The 17,894-nt window shown below is 43.1% G+C and overlaps 1 protein-coding gene across 2 annotated transcripts in view; it reads left to right on the forward strand.

The window, feature by feature from the left end:
• GHDC (GH3 domain containing) overlaps window positions 1–17,894 on the forward strand; it is a 201,323-nt gene that overhangs the window by 57,070 nt on the left and 126,359 nt on the right. For both annotated transcript variants that reach the window (XM_077459577.1, XM_077459576.1), the window contains exons 6-8: window positions 12,295–12,366; window positions 12,476–12,609; window positions 14,884–14,972. In XM_077459577.1, coding sequence (XP_077315703.1) covers window positions 12,295–12,366; window positions 12,476–12,609; window positions 14,884–14,972 — 295 coding nt within the window. The remainder of the gene's footprint in view (window positions 1–12,294; window positions 12,367–12,475; window positions 12,610–14,883; window positions 14,973–17,894) is intronic.

Consider the following 17,894-nt stretch of genomic DNA (forward strand, 5'->3'; position numbering starts at 1 on the left):
TCTAGGCCTGAGGGCCCTGTTAAAATCAATAGGGGATTGTTCTGGCCTTTCTATGAGGGTATTAAATATGGCTGTGAGGGTCGGCCTAATTTGTTCTTGGGGTACAGTCTCAGGCACTCCTCTAATTCTGATATTGTTCCTACGTCCTCGGTTGTCTAAATCTTCGATTTGCCGGTTCATATCTATTAGGTGTTGGGAATGCGTGGCTGCAATGTCATCCAGTCTTATCAGAGCCCTGTCTCTTCTTTTCCCTGCACGGTCCGTTATTGCCAGTTGTTCCGTTAGGCGCAGAATTTCCGTTTTAATGTCAGTAATTGCTGCTGTAAAGGAGCTTTTAATGTCAGCCGCAATGTCAGTCATGGCCGCGTAGGTAAGTAGGTGGTCAGTCTTATTGGCGCCAGCAGCTGAATCTTCAGAGGCCAGTAGAGAGACCTCATCTTCCTCCATGTCTGCTATGATGCTGTTGCTCAGCGGGGGCGCTTTTTTGGTATTTTTACCGCTGCCTGAGTATTTAAATTTACTTAGGTTTGCAGATGATGTTTTGCTCTGTGGGGTCCCCAGAGAGCGCAGGGTATGGTTATGTGTACTTCTCCGTGAGTGCGTTGACATAGTCAAAATGATCCGTTTTCACTACTCAGGTCCCCAGGTCATCAGGGTTTTCCTACAGCAACAACATATAGGCCATGCACCAGGCCACTGCCCCTACTGAGAGTGTATGGCAGTCTAGGGACTGAGTGGGGTGTACCTTATGCACAATCTTCGTTGGGATCTATTTGCGGTCTGAACAGCCGACTCAAGCAAATTCAGTAAGGTTTAGAAGTGGGATAAGCAAGCAGGGTGTAGCAAGATGGCCGCTGGTGTCTTGTCTGTGGGCCTGCTGGCTCTTGTTGTCCCACAGTCAGCTTCAGCTCCCTAAAAGTCCCAGTGCATGCAAGGTGGGGTGGCAGGGGGTACTCTCCAATGTATAAGCCTCTGGAAGGGACCAATTGCCAGGTAGTGTCAGCTATGGGGGGGGGGGGGTGGGCTCTGTGGTACTCACTGTGTGCCCAGGAAGTAGGCCCAAGTTGCGGCTTGTTCTCCTGCGGGTCCTGTCCACAATGAGGGGCTCACCAACAACGGCCGCCGGGCGGCCTGGTTCTGTCCTGTGTGAGGGGCTGCCTGGAGGCCTTGCGTCTGGCGGCGGTGTGCGGTGTGGAGCGGCCTGGCCGTAGGTCCCAAGATGGCGCCCGTCTTATTACAAGTCCTCACTGCGGCCTGCTTCACCAGCGCCGCCCCGGGTGCACAGAGGGAGTCCTCGGTGGCAATTTACTACCGCTCGGGGCCTGCTTACAGTCCGCGGCTCACGGCCCTGTGTGGATGAGCTCCGGTAAGCTTTGAGGCCGGCGGAGACGTGCGGTGCACGGCGGCCTGCCTGTAGGCCCCAAGATGGCGCCCGTCCGTCCTTGCCACCTCGCGGCGGCCCGCAGCACCGATACTACTCCCGGTGCTCAAATGGTCCCGCGAGGTGCTGCCCAATAGTCACAGCAGCAGCCCCCTGAAGGATGGGTGTTCGGCTGTGCTTTTGCTGCTCCGGATGGCGGTGGATAGCAGTCGCCCTCCTGGAGCTCTGCTACCAGACGTCCGTTCTCATCCGCGGCTGGCCACGCCACCTCGAGGGTTTTTTGTAGAGTGCTGATATCCAAGCCATCATGTGTGAGCCCAGGCCGATAGATCGGCATGTTGCTAACATAAAGTCCCAAGCTACTCGATCGAAGGCCTTATCCGCATCCGTGGACAGGAGGAGGCCCTCAATCGTTCGCATTCTGGCCGCATAGATTAAATTTAGTGATTTTGTGACATTATCTTTTGCCTCCCTCCCTGGCATGAAACCTGCCTGTTCGGGTCCAATCAAACTGTAGAGTAGGCGTTTAAGTCTGTTGGCCATTATTTTAGTCAGAAGCTTCACATCTAGATTCAGTAGTGAGGTCTATAGCTAGAGCAGTGTGTTGGGTCCTTATTTGGTTTGGGTATGACAGTTATTTGAGCCAAAAGAAATGTCGGGAGGACTTCTCTGGGTGTCGAGAAGGAGTTTAATGCTTTCAACAGGGGGTTGGTCAAAATGTCTATAATATTTGTAATATATAGACGAGAATCCGTCCGGACCAGGACTCTTCCCCGTTTTCAGGTGTTTTATTGCTAGTCTTATCTCAGAATCGTCAATGGGTTGTTCCAGAGTTTCAATGTCTACGTCCAATAGTTTACGAGCTTGGCTGATTGTAAATAATCCTGTATTATTTGTGACCTGTTACCCTGGACATCGCAGGTTTATGTGGGGTTGGTAGATTATAGAGATTAGAGTAGTACTCATGAAAATGCTGGGTAATCAGCTTGTCTGTATGGTCTAGTGTTCCTTTCTTATTTTGCATGCCTAGGATTTTATTATTCTGTCGGGGATCTTGTAAGGCTCTAGCTAAAAAATTTCCTGTTTTGTCCCCGTATTCATAATATATTTTTTTCTTAAAGAATAGGAAACGTTTGGTGGTGGCATCAATTGTTTGTTGTAAGGTCTTCCTGGTTTCGAGTAATTCAGTCACGCTTTGTGCTGTTAAAGAGTGTTTGTGTTGGGTTTCTAGATTCAAAATCTTATCTGTCAGTCTTGTGATCTCTTTTTCCCTATCTCTCTTACACCGGCCCCCGCCCTCATCAACTCCTCCCTGACAGAGCACTTATGAGCCTCCCATATCATCAGAGGGTCTGTCTCTGTTGTCACATTATGAGTAAAGAATTCTTTCAGGTGTGCTGTTATTTTTGGAAGTAGCTCATGATCTGTCAGAAGTGAGGAATTCAATCGCCAAGTAGGTGTTCTAGTGGAGGGAGCTGTGAACTCCAATGACAGAGAGACAGGAGCATGATCAGAACTGGACTGGATCCCTGTGTTTGCTGTTGTGGCTGTATGTAGATCTTTGCACAAAATAAAAAGGTAGTCTATCCGCGAGTATCTGGCGTGTGGTGCAGAGTAGAAGGTAAAATCTTTACCGTCTGGGTGCATGTATCGCCAGGTGTCAATGAGATGTAGTGAATTCAGTAGTAATTTTAGTCTTTTTAAAATTCTGTATGTTATGTATGATGTGCCGGATGAAGTGTCCATCAAGGCATTTAAGGGGAGATTGAAGTTTCCGCCCAGGATTATTCGGCCCAAACTGAAGCCCTCAAGATCTCTTACCAATTGTCGGCAGAAGACTAGATGGGAAGAGTTCAGGAAGTATAAGTTAGCTAGTGTCATCTGGATACCATTATATTTCCCTTTGAGGAGAAGGTATCTCCCATCTGGGTCTATCAATTTGTCAGTCAGTTTGAAATTGGCTTTCTTGCTGATTAGTATGGTTACCCCTTTTAACTTAGCTAAGTTATTGGTGGCATGATGTGCCTCGGTAAAGTAGGAATCAGTGAGCCTGGGTATGCTGTGCGTTTTGCAATGTGTCTCTTGTAGGAAGGCAAAATGGGGCCTACCTTTCTTTAGTTCCCACAGAAGTGTTGATCTTTTCCCCGGTATATTCAAACCTCTGATATTATGAGAGATTACAGTGGAGTGTCGGCCCAATGAGGAGTATGCCATTTTACCGCCGTGGACAGATCCAGAGAGTCGTATCCTACAAACAAAACTAATTGAGAAGGACGTCAGTACAGGTAAGTATATCTTCGGTAAATGTTTATACAAGTATAAACAGCTACTATAGAAAGAAAAAAGAATAGAGAAACAGAAAATAGCAGCAGGAAGGGAAAGAGTCATAAGTTTTGCACCTATTAAATAGATATCCTATCTTCAAGGTTTTAGGCAGCGTACCTCCCAGTGACCTGGTCACCCTAGGAGGCACTTTGTGGGGAAGTGGGAGGTACCAGCTGATATGGGCAGCACCTATCAAACAGCCTGTTACTTTGTAAGAGTGCTAAACTAAAGTATCGGAGATATGAGGCCCACAGCCTTTTCATATAGCAAATACTCAGTTTCCAATATATCCATTCTGCACTATAGTGTAAGCATCAAGAGAACAACCACATTCAATTAAATGACCAATGGGCAGGGAGCCACAGCAACAACAGAAGATGGCTTCTTTCCTGTCTCCACACCCCATTGGTCTTAGGTTTCCTAGAACTCGACCGCTCAGGCAGGATGCATTCCCCATTAAGATAGCCTTTCTTGTTATTATAACTTAACGTATAATCATGTTTTACATGTTATAGAGAGAAGAACATTCAGGACCAAAATAACTGGTCAACTTGAAATAGATATATAATACGTTTTGGGACCCTAAATTGATGAGTCTGTAAATTATAACAAGTGTTAGAGGTAGACATGCCCCTATGATCAGTAAGCTGTCCTCCAGCCCCTGAGGGAGCGGGTCTAGGGATAGCTTCAGTCAGACGCTTCGTCGGCTGAGCTATCTTGTAAATGTTAGCCAGTGATCATGAGGCTGTCATGTATCCGGATACGCTTCACGCTATTAACAAGGCAAGTACATATGCGAGGCACAATGATCCGTGAACATAGGTATCCAACAGATCTTAGATTATCTATTATGCGGTGGGCTTAGCAGAGTCCCAAACTGTGTGCTATGCAGTTGTAAACATTGGAACAGTTCAGACTTTTGCTGAAGATAAGTAATATTCCACAGGCTCAGTCACCATTCTGTTGCACTGGGGTTAGAACACCCGAGTCCCGAATGTATATAAGTAAATGCTTAAGTAGTTGCTCAATTATAAAAAAAAGGGTAAAAGAAAAAAGACAAAAAGCAATCCCTGTGGGGGGAAAGTACAGAGTGTATCCTGAGCATAGCGGTCAGCAATTATAGTTAAAATCGCAAACACCCCTCTCTAGGGGTCATCTGGGCCTCTGGATAAGCGTGCCCTGGGAGTGCCAAGAAGTGAACTTCCCTGGCGGCTCTGTTTCATCTTCTTAGAATGACGCTTGTCTGGAGATGCAAACGGTAAACAAGGGGGGCTCCGTTGCAGGGGTGGAAGGAGAAACTCCTGATACCAATCCGGTAGCTCGATTGGGCCTAATTGCAGTGAGTTGCAAAACTCTGGGAGGTCATCTGGTGAGTACAATGTATGTTGCCTGCCATTGTGTGTCACTAGCAGAGCAAATGGGAAGCTCCACGTGTACCGTAGATCTTTCTCACGGAGATTATCCAGAAGAGGTCGCAGAGCCCTGCGATTTTTTACAGCTATTTGGGACAAGTCCTGAAAGAGCATGATCACTTCTCCATTAAACACAATTTGGTCATTACAGCGCACCTTTTGCATGATATCTTCCTTCAGTGTAAAGTTCTGCAAGCAGCATATGATATCCCACGGAGGCATGTTGTCTGGGCCTCCTGCTCTCAGGGCCCTGTGCGCTCTCAGAAATTCAATTGCAGTGTCTTCAGGGCTTTCCAGTAGGCTATTAAACACCCTCTGAAGCGCTGGGATGATTTGATAATTATCTACTGTTTCAGGGTCTTCCAAATGTCTGTTCATTTCTATGAAATGATTAGAATGTGAGTAGGTGACTTTCTCAAGTCTACAGCCTTTTCTCTGTGCTTTCCGGCCGTCTCAGCCGTGGCCATTTTCTCAGTAAGCACCAGCAGATTAGACTTAAGATCTGTTATTGCTGCCGAGAAAGTGGATTTAATATCTGCAGCAAATATGGACATGTCCGCATATGTGAGGGGGTGACTAGAATGTGAAAGACCCCTACCGTTGTCCTCCGCTGCGGACTGAGAATTCTCACTGAAGTGATCCTCTGTGTGCGTTGGCTCCGGCCACGCTGTTCCGGGACAATGACTGATTTCTGAAGATTTCAGAGATATTTCTGCCCTGTGAGGTCGTCGCCGTGCGGCGGGATTGAGTGTGCGGTGTCCGGTTGTTCTGTTTGCTCATTATCGTGGGCTGAAGTGCAGAATGGCCAGCTCAAAGCTACAGGTCCTCCGGAGCTCCTCTAACAAGCAGCCATCTCAGCCGCGCGCCAAGCCATGCCCCGGTTTTTTCAATTATAGGTAAAGAAGTGATGTGCAGGCGTATCTATTGGTCTGCCTTTGTATGGTTTTGGTGGCAGAATGGGAATCATCCAGATGTCTACTGCTACAGCAATTGAGTTCACAGATGGTGGCGCTGTCCTGTTTGAAGCCACACATTTGTCCTTTTACACATTATTTAATAGGGCACTTAATTTTTATGAGCACTTTTTCTATATAAACATAAGAACAGGGTTAAACACAAGTACATGATATGGTAGCATGCATCCACTAGACGTGCAAAAAAACATATTGTAGTGCATTTTATACTTGATCAGAAGAATATATTTCTAATGTAATATAGTGCTTTTTAATTACTAATACTGTATAAGATGTAAAAATTGCAACACTGTGGTGTCAATTTACTAAAGGCAAATAGATTGTTCACTCTGCAAGGGAAGTTGCAATTTGCAAGGGAAATATCCCCAGAACTTAGTGAATGAAGTGAAGCTCTGCTGACTTCCATCATCCAATCATGTGCAAAATGTTTTTTTTCTTCCTTACATATGACTAGGTACTGGCTTTGCAAAGTGAAATTTTTCCACATTCACTAAGGTCTGCGGGAAATTACTTTGCACAGTGCAATGTCCCTTGCAAAGTGAACAGCATTCCTTTAGTAAATCACTCCCAGTATCTCCAGTATAATGAAAAGAAAAAAAAACGTTTTGCCTATAGTTCTACTCTTCACTATAATTTTTTTGTGACTGGTAACTCCAGTGGAGTAATATTTAAAAAAAGAAAAACATAAAAAACAGCCTGATAACAATTCACATAATGTTTGAGCTCTATTAAAATATACTGCATAAAAAAACACTATGCTTTTTACTTTCTGCTAGTAAGCTTAGGTCCTGGGTGGGCATATGAGTGGGTAGATCAGCCCAAAATCTGTGTCTGGAGCACAGAGAGAGAGTGGTGACCACATCCTTAGTAGGTTACCAGAGGTAAAGATTGGCCCAGAAGTGATATTACCAGACATCTCAAGTCTCCTGTGACTTGTGGGTACTCCCGCATTTGACAGCGGGTTCACAGACACCCGCGAGTGTGGCACGATCTCCTGGCTGAGTCTGCACTGCCACTCAGCCTGGAGTAATCACAAACAGCGGGTGTCTCCCGCTGTGTCATGCAGCTGCAGTCTTAGCCCTTGTGCACACGGTCGGAGAATCCGTCGGAATGTGTCCTATCGGACCATGTCGTCGGATAATCCGACTGTGTGTGGTATGCATCGGACTGATTCCGTCGGAATATGCGTCGGACCCAATTTTCCAAAATGTTGGAAATATTTCCTGACCAACTGGGCCGATCGGACATACTCCGATCATGTGTAGAGAATTTTGATCGGACCAAGTGCCACGCATGCTCAGATCAAATCCCTACATCAAAGCTATTGGCTACTAGCCTGAATGTAATCCCATCATAACGAAATTACGTCATCACGTTCTGAAAGATCGGATTTTTTTCGCCAACTTTGTCCGACCGTGTGTATGCAACAGTTTCGGACAAAATCCGACGGATTTGGTTGTGGAACTCTCCAACCGTGTGTACATGGGCTTAACTGTTCGAAGGCCATCCACTGTAACAAAGCCCCGCCTGCCATGATAGACAGAAGACTGATTCAATTTCCCAGCATTGTATCAGTGTTCAGTTGACCATCTATCATGGATGAGGAGGCTTGGCTTTGTTACATAGTTTCATAGTTAGTTAGGTTGAATAAAGACACCAGTCCATCCAGTTCAACCTGAGTGAGTGTCTACAATGGTCCCTTTCCCTGTACATTGCTACACCCACATCGGTCCCTATTCTCAAGGAGTCCACAATCGAAGGTCCGCATTCATATACTAGGGCCAATTTTGGACAGAAGCCAATTAACCTACCTGCATGTCTTTGGATTGTGGGAGTACCCGGAGGAAACCCACGCAGGCACAGGGAGAACATGCAAACTCCAGGCAGGTAGTGTCATGGTTGGGATTTGAACCAGTGACTTTCTTACTGCTAGGTGAGAGTGCTAACCACTACACCACTGTGCCGCTATAACGGTGGATGGCCGCCGAACAGTTAAGATTGCAGCTGCATAACAAAGCGAGAGACACCCACTGTGTGTAATCAAGGTATTGGCGAGGCTGCAGATGGGCACTGATGAGGATACAAATGGGCAAAGTGAGGCTGCATTGTTGGCACAGTGAGGCTGCAGATGGGCACTGATGAGGATACAGGTGGGCACAGTGAGGCTGCACTGTTGGCACAGTGAGGCTGCAGATGGGCACAGTGAGGCTGCAGATGGGCACAGTAAGGTTGTGTTATTGTCACATTGAGGCTGCATTGTTGACACTAATGAGGCTGCAGATGGGCACAATGAGGCTGCATTGTTGGCACAATGAGGCTGCAGATGGGCACAGTGAGGCTGCAGGGTTGGCACTGACGAGGCCTGCAGATGGGCACAGTTAGGCTGCATTGTTGGCACTGATGAGACCGCAAATGGGCACAGTGAGGGTATATTGTTGGTGAGTGTGACAGAACATTATCTTTTAAAGTATTATTTTATTACAACATTATATTATTAACTATCTTTAAAGTATTATTTTATTATAGTACTATGGGGGGTTTGTCGGCATGGAGCGGGATTTCCCTGAAATGAGCTTGCCACCTTCCTGAAATGAGTTTTTGCAGGTTGGGATGTCTGTATTGCTTAGCGCGCTCTGAACGTTTGCTTACTGTGGGGTCTGAGTTAGCCTAGAGGGGTTTTAAAACTTTGAAAAGGTTTCTTGAGAGGGCTTATCAGAAGGGTGTAGGCAACATCTCCACACATTATTTAAATCCCAAAAGTGGGTGAGACCACAAAAGTCATGCAACAGCAATAATTCAATTCATGACCTCCACAGTGAACTAACCATGGCCACATTCGGAGGCACAACCCAGTCAAACCACTTCTTCAGATTGCAACCTAGCAACAGTGGAGGGCTGTGATAGTGCAGACAGCTTTTCCCAGTGACATATTACATGACCACTTATAGTAACATAAAAATATTGTATTCACAGCTATATCTATGTGTCACCTAAAGATATTTCAATTATATTCATTAAATAATATAATCAAAATCATAATAATAGATAACTGTGGGTATATGATTTATATGAACTTTCATATATCCAAAACTATTTTTTAAATTGTGAGTGCAATAAACTATTGAAAACTATAAAAAAAAAAACAAGCAACATGAATCTTTTAGTCTTTGGTAAGTATTGGCCCTTGGGGTGAAAATTAGTCTCTGTCTTTGTAGTAGGGTTTTATCAAGGGGACATCCTCTAAGGCCAACATATACTGTACCCTATCAAACACTGTAAACCAAACATGGGGTGATGTTATTATGCTTGTACATTAAGTGCCTTGGAATGCAATACCATAAATTATGTATACTGTATACAATATCTAACAAAAGTGAGTACACCCCTCATATTTTTGTAAATATTTTATTATAGCCTTTCATGTGACAACACTGAAGAAATGACACTTTGCTACAATGTAAAGTAGTGAGTGTACAGCTTGTATAACAGTGTACATTTGCTGTCCCCTCATAATAACTCAACACACAGCCATTCATGTTTAAACCGCTGGCAACAAAAGTGAGTACACCCCTAAGTGAAAATGTCAAAATTGGACTCAATTTGCCATTTTCCCTCCCAGGTGTCATGTGACTTGTTAGCGTTACAAGGTCTCAGATGTGATTGGTGTTATCACTCTCACGCTCTCATACTGGTCACTGGAAGTTCAACATGACACCTCAGGACAAAGAACTCTGGGAGGTTCTGAAAAAAAGAATTGTTGCTCTACATAAAGATAGCCTAGGCTATAAGAAGATTGCCAAGATCCTAAAACTGAGCTACAGCATGGTGGCCAAGACCATACAGCAGTTTAACAGTACAGGTTCCACTCAGAACAGGCCTCGGCATGGTCGACCAAATAAGTTGAGATGTATGAGTGCTGCCAGGGTTGCTGCAGAGGTTGAAGGAGTGGGGGGTCAGCTTGTCAGTGGTCAGACCATATGCCACACACTGCATCAAATGGTCTCCATGGCTGTTGTCCCAGAAGGAAGCCTCTTCTAAAGATGATGCACAAGAAAACCTGCAAACAATTTGCCGAAGACAAGCAGACTAAGGTCATGGATTAATGGAACCATGTCCTATGGTCTTGTGGGACCAAGATAAACTTATTTGGTTCAGATGGTGTCAAGCGTGTGTGTGGCAGCAACCGGGTAAGGAGTACAAAACAAGTACGTCTTGCCTACAGTCAAGCATTTTGGTTGGAGTGTCATGGTCTGGGGCTGTACGAGTGCTGCCGGCATTGGGGAGTTACAGTTCATTGAGTGAACCATGAATGCCAACATGTACTGTGACATACTGAAGCAGAGCATGATCCCCTCCCCTTAGAAAACGGGCAGCAGGGCAGTATTCCAATATAATGACCCCAAACACACCTCCAAGATGACCGCTGCCTTGCTAAAGAAGCTGAGGTTAAAGGTGATGGACTGGCCAAGCATGTCTCCAGACCTGAACCCTATTGAGCATCTGTAGGGCATCCTCAAATGGAAGGTGGAGGAGTGAAAGGTCTCTAACATCCACCAGCTCTCTGATGTCATCATGGAGGAGTGGAAGAAGACTCCAGTGGCAACCTGTGAAGCTCTGGTGAACTCCATGCCCAAGAGGGTTAAGGCAGCACTGGAAAATAATGCCGGCCATACAAAATATTGACACTTTGGGCCAAATTTGGACATTTTCACTTAGGGATGTACTCACTTTTGTTGCCAGCGGTTTAGACATTAATGGCTGTGTGTTATTCTGAGGGGACAGAACATTTTACACTGTTATACAAGCTGTACACTCACTACTTCACATTGTAGCAAAGTGTAATTTCTTCAGTGTTGTCACATTAAAAGATATAATAATATATTTACAAAAATGTGAGGGGTGTACTCACTTTTGTGAGATACTGTATATAAAAATGTGTTGCACTGTTTACAATAAACATAAAAGTGTCAGTGTAAACCAATAATCAAAAAATGACCCAAATGTAATCATGGTCAAATGATCCAAATGTAATCAAAGTCCACTGTGATGACACTACACTCTTGCCAACTTTTTACCACATCCAGTGCTTGCACCACCACCTGTGTCCCCTTATCAGAAGGTAAGACCTCGTTGCAAAAGCTTTCTTACAAAGTGTTTAACTGATCACTTTCTATCCTTTTTATTTCAATATCTAGAAAGGAAACTCATGTCTCACTGAAAGATAATGTGAACCTTAATATGAGATCATTTTGATTCAGTATCTGTTTAAAATGATCAATTGATCCCATTCAAAAGAAGTGGAATTTGTTGATATACCTGTGCCACAATATAATGTGGCACAGGTACATCCCAAGATCCTCCATTGAAAGCAAATCACAAGTAGTCCCCATCTCCCTGCACCTGGAGGTAGTGGGAAAACAGAAATGCTTTGGAGAGTATTTACTAAAACTGGAGCAGACAGAATCTAAATCAGATGTACATAGTAACCAATCAACTTAAATAGAAGCTAATTGGTTCCCATGGACAGCTTTTCCAGATTAAATCTGCTCCAGTTTTGGTAAATTTGCCCCATTGTGTAAAAGTAAGAATTCCAGCCATTGCGCCAGGAAGATATGATAATATTGGCTAATATTTCTTTCATTGAGAAATCTCTGTATGGATCTAGTACCCAATTAATGAGACATCAATTACAACATCCAGGCTTACTAAAATAGCATTATTAGGTAATGAAATATCATATGAAATATGATAAGTAAATGAGGAGTATCCCTAGGCCTAGGGTCATGTCTCTACGTGTCCACGTAAAAAGTGAGCAATATAGATAATACTATTCTCAATCAAGGCACCATTTCTGGATGCAATAAGGTTGATTTACTAAAACTAGAGAGTGCAAAATATGGTGCAGCTCTGCATAAAAACCAATCAGCTTCCAGGGTTTTTTTTTTTTGTCAAAGCTTAATTGAACAAGCTAGAAACTGATTGGCTACCATGCACAGCTGCACCAGATTGCACTTCAATTCCAATGAGTCACCCGGGTATAATGGGTCTCCCAGGTGGATCAAATAAATTCCTTTGTACCTTTTGAAATGCATAAAAGGTATGCATAGTTCACAACTCCACCTTGAGAGATCTATAAAAGAAGTATGTGTTCAGAAGGTTTATCGGGCTTCCATAAAGATAAATATGAATCTCTGTGTTTCAGGTACCGCCTTGGTGACGTTGTACAAGTCACTGGATTTCATAATCGCAGTCCTATATTGGAACTCCTATACAGGTGTGCTTTGTTTTTATACGGAGTTAATCGTGGACCTTTTTCAGGTCAGTTAGACTGCTAATATTGTATCCTTACAACCCTGAATCATGTGAAAAACATTATTTTGCAGGAAAAGCCAGACCTTGAATGTACGTGGAGAGCGAATTTCAGAATCTAGTTTCTATGAATCTCTTCTTCATACTGTAAACATGTGGCCAGGGGCCTCCCTCCTCAACTACTGCTGTGCAGAGAGTGGAATTATGGGTATGTAGTCAGTTGAAACATTTTTTGGTACTAAAGAAGGATATTTGTTATGTGATGTAGCTTTTGACATCTGTGTAGGTACTTTGAGTGATGTAGTCATGCAACGCCCCTCTCTTCCTTCCATAGTGGCTTTTTCTGCTAAACTGTTGGTTGCCATGCAGCTAAACCTCTGTATTCCATTGTGTAATTGGAGAGATTTACAAGGAGCTATATTCCTAGTTAGTGTCATTGAAAAGCTTCCAATGTAAATTGGACCTCTATCCAGGGTTCAGGTCATTACTGGTTTTCTTGAGCGTTCACCCCCATCCAACTACTGGGGCTGATTAGCAATGAATCAGTGGTGTATTGTCCATGTGGGCAATGTGTGCAGTGCACACAGGCCTCAAGGGATGTGGGGCCTACTTTGCCTTTGCACATTGCACAAGATATATTGGAAAAGTCTCTTCCGTTCCCCTTCCTGTGTAGCTGCAGCTGCGCTTATCACAGGTAGCTGCATCAGAAACGCTGTTTTTTGGTTATTTTGGGGATGTGGTGGGTGATAAACACTGATGTGGGAGTGGGGGGTGAGGCTGTGATTGCCAATTTCTGAACTTTAGCACATGCCCACTCCCCGGCATAAACAAACAGTGTATATGTTGCAGCTGCCTGTGACAAGTGCAGCTGCAGGGGAGATGCAGAAAGGAGACTGGCTCTTTTTTTCTCTTTCTAACTGGACTCTTCACGTTATTCTGTGATTAGCTGTAATTTACCCCACCTACTGGACCAAGTAATAGGAGAAGGGAGAGAAGAGCCAAGGCTGCATTACCCTGAGTATTTTGAAGAGGCCAGGGAGAAGGAGAGCTGAGGAAAGCAGAGAAAAGGATGGCTGTTTGTACTGTGAGACAGAGTGTCACTTACTACTGCACCATGTGGCATTGCTGACCCATGAACTCTGCATCACTTTCTGAATATGACAGAGTTCAGGGTTCACTAGTGAGTGGTGCAGTGGTCAGTAGTAAGCGATTCAATGTTAGTAGTAGATAGTATGTGACACAGGTCAGGAGTCAGTAGTAAGAGATGCAGAGTTCAAGGGTCAATGGTAAGTGACTCAGAGGTTAGTAGTAAGTGAGGCAAAGGTCAGTACTAAGTGATGGAGAGTTCATAGGTCAATAGAAAGTAATACAGAGTTCATTAGTCAGTATTAAGTAGTTCAGAGGTCACGAGTAAGTGATGTAGATGTCAGGTGTAAGTAGTAAATGGAAAAAAAGGGGGGAAAACACTGCGCTAGAGCCAAAAAAGAAATAATTCTTTTGAGGTCAGCTACTAACACTCAAACAAAGTCTAGTGAAAATGAACAGAAAATAGTGTAGAGCTAAATTAATGATCTCAAACTGTGTTTTAGAAAAATGGTAATGAAACCAATCCTATAAAACACACATATACAATGACGTGCATATGTGAAATACAAAATAATAACAAATAGAAAATAAAAATAAGCGGTAAAACAGTGAATGGGTGAAATCAATAATTCACTGGATATATGGATGCAATGTGAAAATACACAAGAGTCCCAATGAGTATTAACAACCAAAACTTGTGTCCCAATATATAGTCCACATGTGTTAGAAAATAGAGAGTATCAATGTTGGTCTTCCCAGCAGCAGAATAGACACCACACAAATCAACTAGGGTAAACGGCTTGTCTGGAGTTGTGTCAATTATAAAAAATTGAATACTCTTACCAGAGGGATTGGACACACCTGTCATATGACAGTGGGTTGTAAGCGCTTGAGTTTATGGCTGGTCTCAATCAGGTGTTGTGCGTTTTCAACAGGTCCTGGAGGTGGATGGTCGCTCTATTATCTCTGGATTTCGCAATTAACTGGGACTCCTGATGTAGATGGCTGTATCACACGCCTCTAGTTTCCACAGAGTCACAAACACTCACGTTTGCATGGCATCCAAAATGCGATGAATCATGAAAAAAGGTTCAAAAAAAGAGAGAGGCTCCAAATGGTGCAGGTCAAGAGGTAACCATTAGGTTTATTGAAAAAGTCATCCAAAAAATGACATAAAAGCAACGAGTGATCACAAATAAAATCGACATAAAATAAGGTTAGAGCAATGTGGGGTACAAAAATGCAGGTCCGACGCGTTTCGACAACAATAGGTCTTCAACAGGGGCATATTGGCACATTATTAACGATGTGTAAGCTCATCATAGAATGTTTACACTCAGTAGTGAATTATATGTAAATCAGTGTTATAGATTGTAAAGTGATATTTTCTTTTCAGGACAATTCTCTGGGGGCTCCGATCCTCACTATAAGGTATTTGTTGCCCTAAAAGGTGTGAGAGACCTTTCTGAGGAGCAGAGATATAAGGTGAGCATGAGCCAGTGATAACTCTAATTTATAATAATTTGGCTTTACACTTTTTCCTAAATGCTTTGTCACCAGCTCAAACTGTTACCAGGTTAATAATTCCTAACTTCTCATGATGTTGTGTGTTCAGTAACTTCAGTAAAGTGTGTTTAGTTATAAAGTACAGTACAAGCTGACCAGGCTTTCACATCATGATTTTGGCAATTAAAGCCCAACTGAACCTTCTGTTTAACCACTTGCTTACTGGGCACTTAAACCCCCCTCAGTCCCAGACCAATTTTCAGCTTTCAGTGCTCTCACATTTTGAATGACAATTACTCAGTCATGCAACACTGTAACCAAATGATTTTTTTGTCCTTTTCTTCATACCAATAGAGCTTTCTTTTGGTGGTATTTGATCACCTCTCGGTTTTTTATTTTCTGTGCTATAAATGAAAAAAGACCGAAAATTTTGAAAAAAAATGAATTTTTCTTTGTTTCTGTGACAAAATTTAGCAAATTAGCAATTTTTCTTCATAAATTTTGGCCACAATTTATACTACTACACATCTTTGGTAAAAATAACCCAAATTTTTGCATATTATATGATCTGTGTGAAATTTATAGAGTCTACAAGCTATTGTGCAAATCATAAAGATTTGCAAAAAAAGATCACATCTGATGTACTAAGGCCTATCTCCATTCTTAAGACCCTAACAAGCCAGGAAAGTACAAATGCCCCCCAAATGACCCCTTTTTGGAAAGTAGACATTCCAATGTATTTAGTAAGAGGCATGGTTAGTTATTTTAAGTTGTAATTTTTTCCCACAATTCTTTGCAAAATTAAGATTTTTTTTTTTCCCGCAAAATTTTCATTGTAATAGCTTATTTCTCCCACACAGAATGTGCATACCACAAATAACACCCCAAAATACATTCTCCTACTCCTAAGTATAACGATACCACATGTGTGAGACTTTCGCACAGCCTGACCACATACAGAGGCCTAATTTTGAAGTAGCACCTTCAGGCATTCTAGGAGCATAAATTACACATTTCATTTCTCAACCACCTATTACAGTTTTGAAGGCCCTGGAACACCAGGGCAATGGAAACGTCCAGAAAATGACCCCATTTTGGAAAGCTAACACCCCAACGTATAATCTATGAGGCATAATGAGTCTTTTCAATGGTTCATTTTTTTCCAGAAGTTTTCGGAAAATGTGGAAAAAAATGAAAACGCATTTTTTTTTACACAAAGTTGTCCGTTTATAAGATATTTCCAACACATAGCATTTACATAGCAAAAATAGCACCCCAAAATACATTCTCCTACTCCTCCTGAGTATAACGATACCACATGTGTGAGACTTTTACACAGCCTGACCACATACAGAGGCCTAATTTTGAAGTAGCACCTTCAGGCATTCTAGGAGCATAAATTACACATTTCATTTCTCAACCACCTATTACAGTTTTGAAGGCTCTGGAACACCAGGGCAATGGAAACGTCCAGAAAATTACCCCATTTTGGAAAGCTAACACCCCAACGTATAATCTACGAGGCATAATGAGTCTTTTCAATGGTTCATTTTTTTCCAGAAGTTTTCGGAAAATGTGGAAAAAAATGAAAACGCATTTTATTTTACACAAAGTTGTCCGTTTATAAGATATTTCCAACGCATAGCATTTACATAGCAAAAATAACACCCCAAAATACGTTCTACTACTCCTCCTGAGTATAACGATACCACATGTGTGAGACTTTTACACAGCCTGACCACATACAGAGGCCTAATTTTGAAGTAGCACCTTCAGGCATTCTAGGAGCATAAATTACACATTTCATTTCTCAACCACCTATTACATTTTTGAAGGCCCTGGAACACCAGGGCAATGGAAACGTCCAGAAAATGACCCCATTTTGGAAAGCTAACACCCCAACGTATAATCTATGAGGCATAATGAGTCTTTTCAATGGTTCATTTTTTTCCAGAAGTTTTTGGAAAATGTGGAAAAAAATGAAAACGCATTTTTTTTTACACAAAGTTGTCCGTTTATAAGATATTTCCAACGCATAGCATTTACATAGCAAAAATAACACCCCAAAATACATTCTACTACTCCTCCTGAGTATGGCAATACCACATGTGTGAGACGTTTACACAGCCTGGCCACATACAGAGGCGCAACATGCAAGAAACACAGTCGGCGTTCCAGGGACACATAGCCTGCACATACCAAGAATTACACCCCCAAATACATTATGCTGAGCAAAGGGTAAAGAAAAGATTACCTGTGGTTTTAGAAGCGCAGTTGTCCACAGGAGGATATCACTGGTCCAGGCAGCAGGCAGGGACTTGGACAGCAACAGCGAACACAGTTTTTTAGGCAGCAGGCAGGGATACTGTCCATATTACAGTCCAGGGTCAGTGCAGAGATGTCAGCAGTGCCAAAAATATTGGTCCTGGTAGTAAGCAGGTCCTTGTGGTGTGGTCAGTGCGGCATGATGGCAGTAAGTCCTACAGGCAGCAGACAGAAGTAGAGCCTCGTTCAGGACAGAATGGGGATAGGGGTAGAGGCTTCTCCCTCCCAAATCTCTTTGAAGCCTCCGAGTCTCCAGACCCTAATCTAGGAATAAGAAAACAAAGAAAATTGTTTTCTTCTTCCAGAAAAACTATACTGGAGCCCCTCACATATGTGAGACCCCGTGTTGAATCCCACTAGTCCAGTTGCAGAATACAAGATCAGTCCAAGAGGCAGGCAAATATCGTGGTCAAACAGTCCAAGGTCAGTTCCAGATCAGGCAGAGGTATGTACAGAATCGTTAGACAGAAGCATGGTCGAATAACAGTCCAGGGTCAGTTCCAGATCAGGCAGAGGTATGTACAGAATCGGCAGGCATAAGAGTGGTCAAATAACAAGCCAGGGTCCGTTACAGAG

The sequence above is a fragment of the Lithobates pipiens genome, unplaced genomic scaffold (genome assembly GCF_037356315.1).
Source record: "Lithobates pipiens isolate NorthernLeopardFrog02 unplaced genomic scaffold, aLitPip1_a1.2 Scaffold_28, whole genome shotgun sequence".
Classification (NCBI taxonomy): Eukaryota; Metazoa; Chordata; class Amphibia; order Anura; family Ranidae; genus Lithobates; species Lithobates pipiens.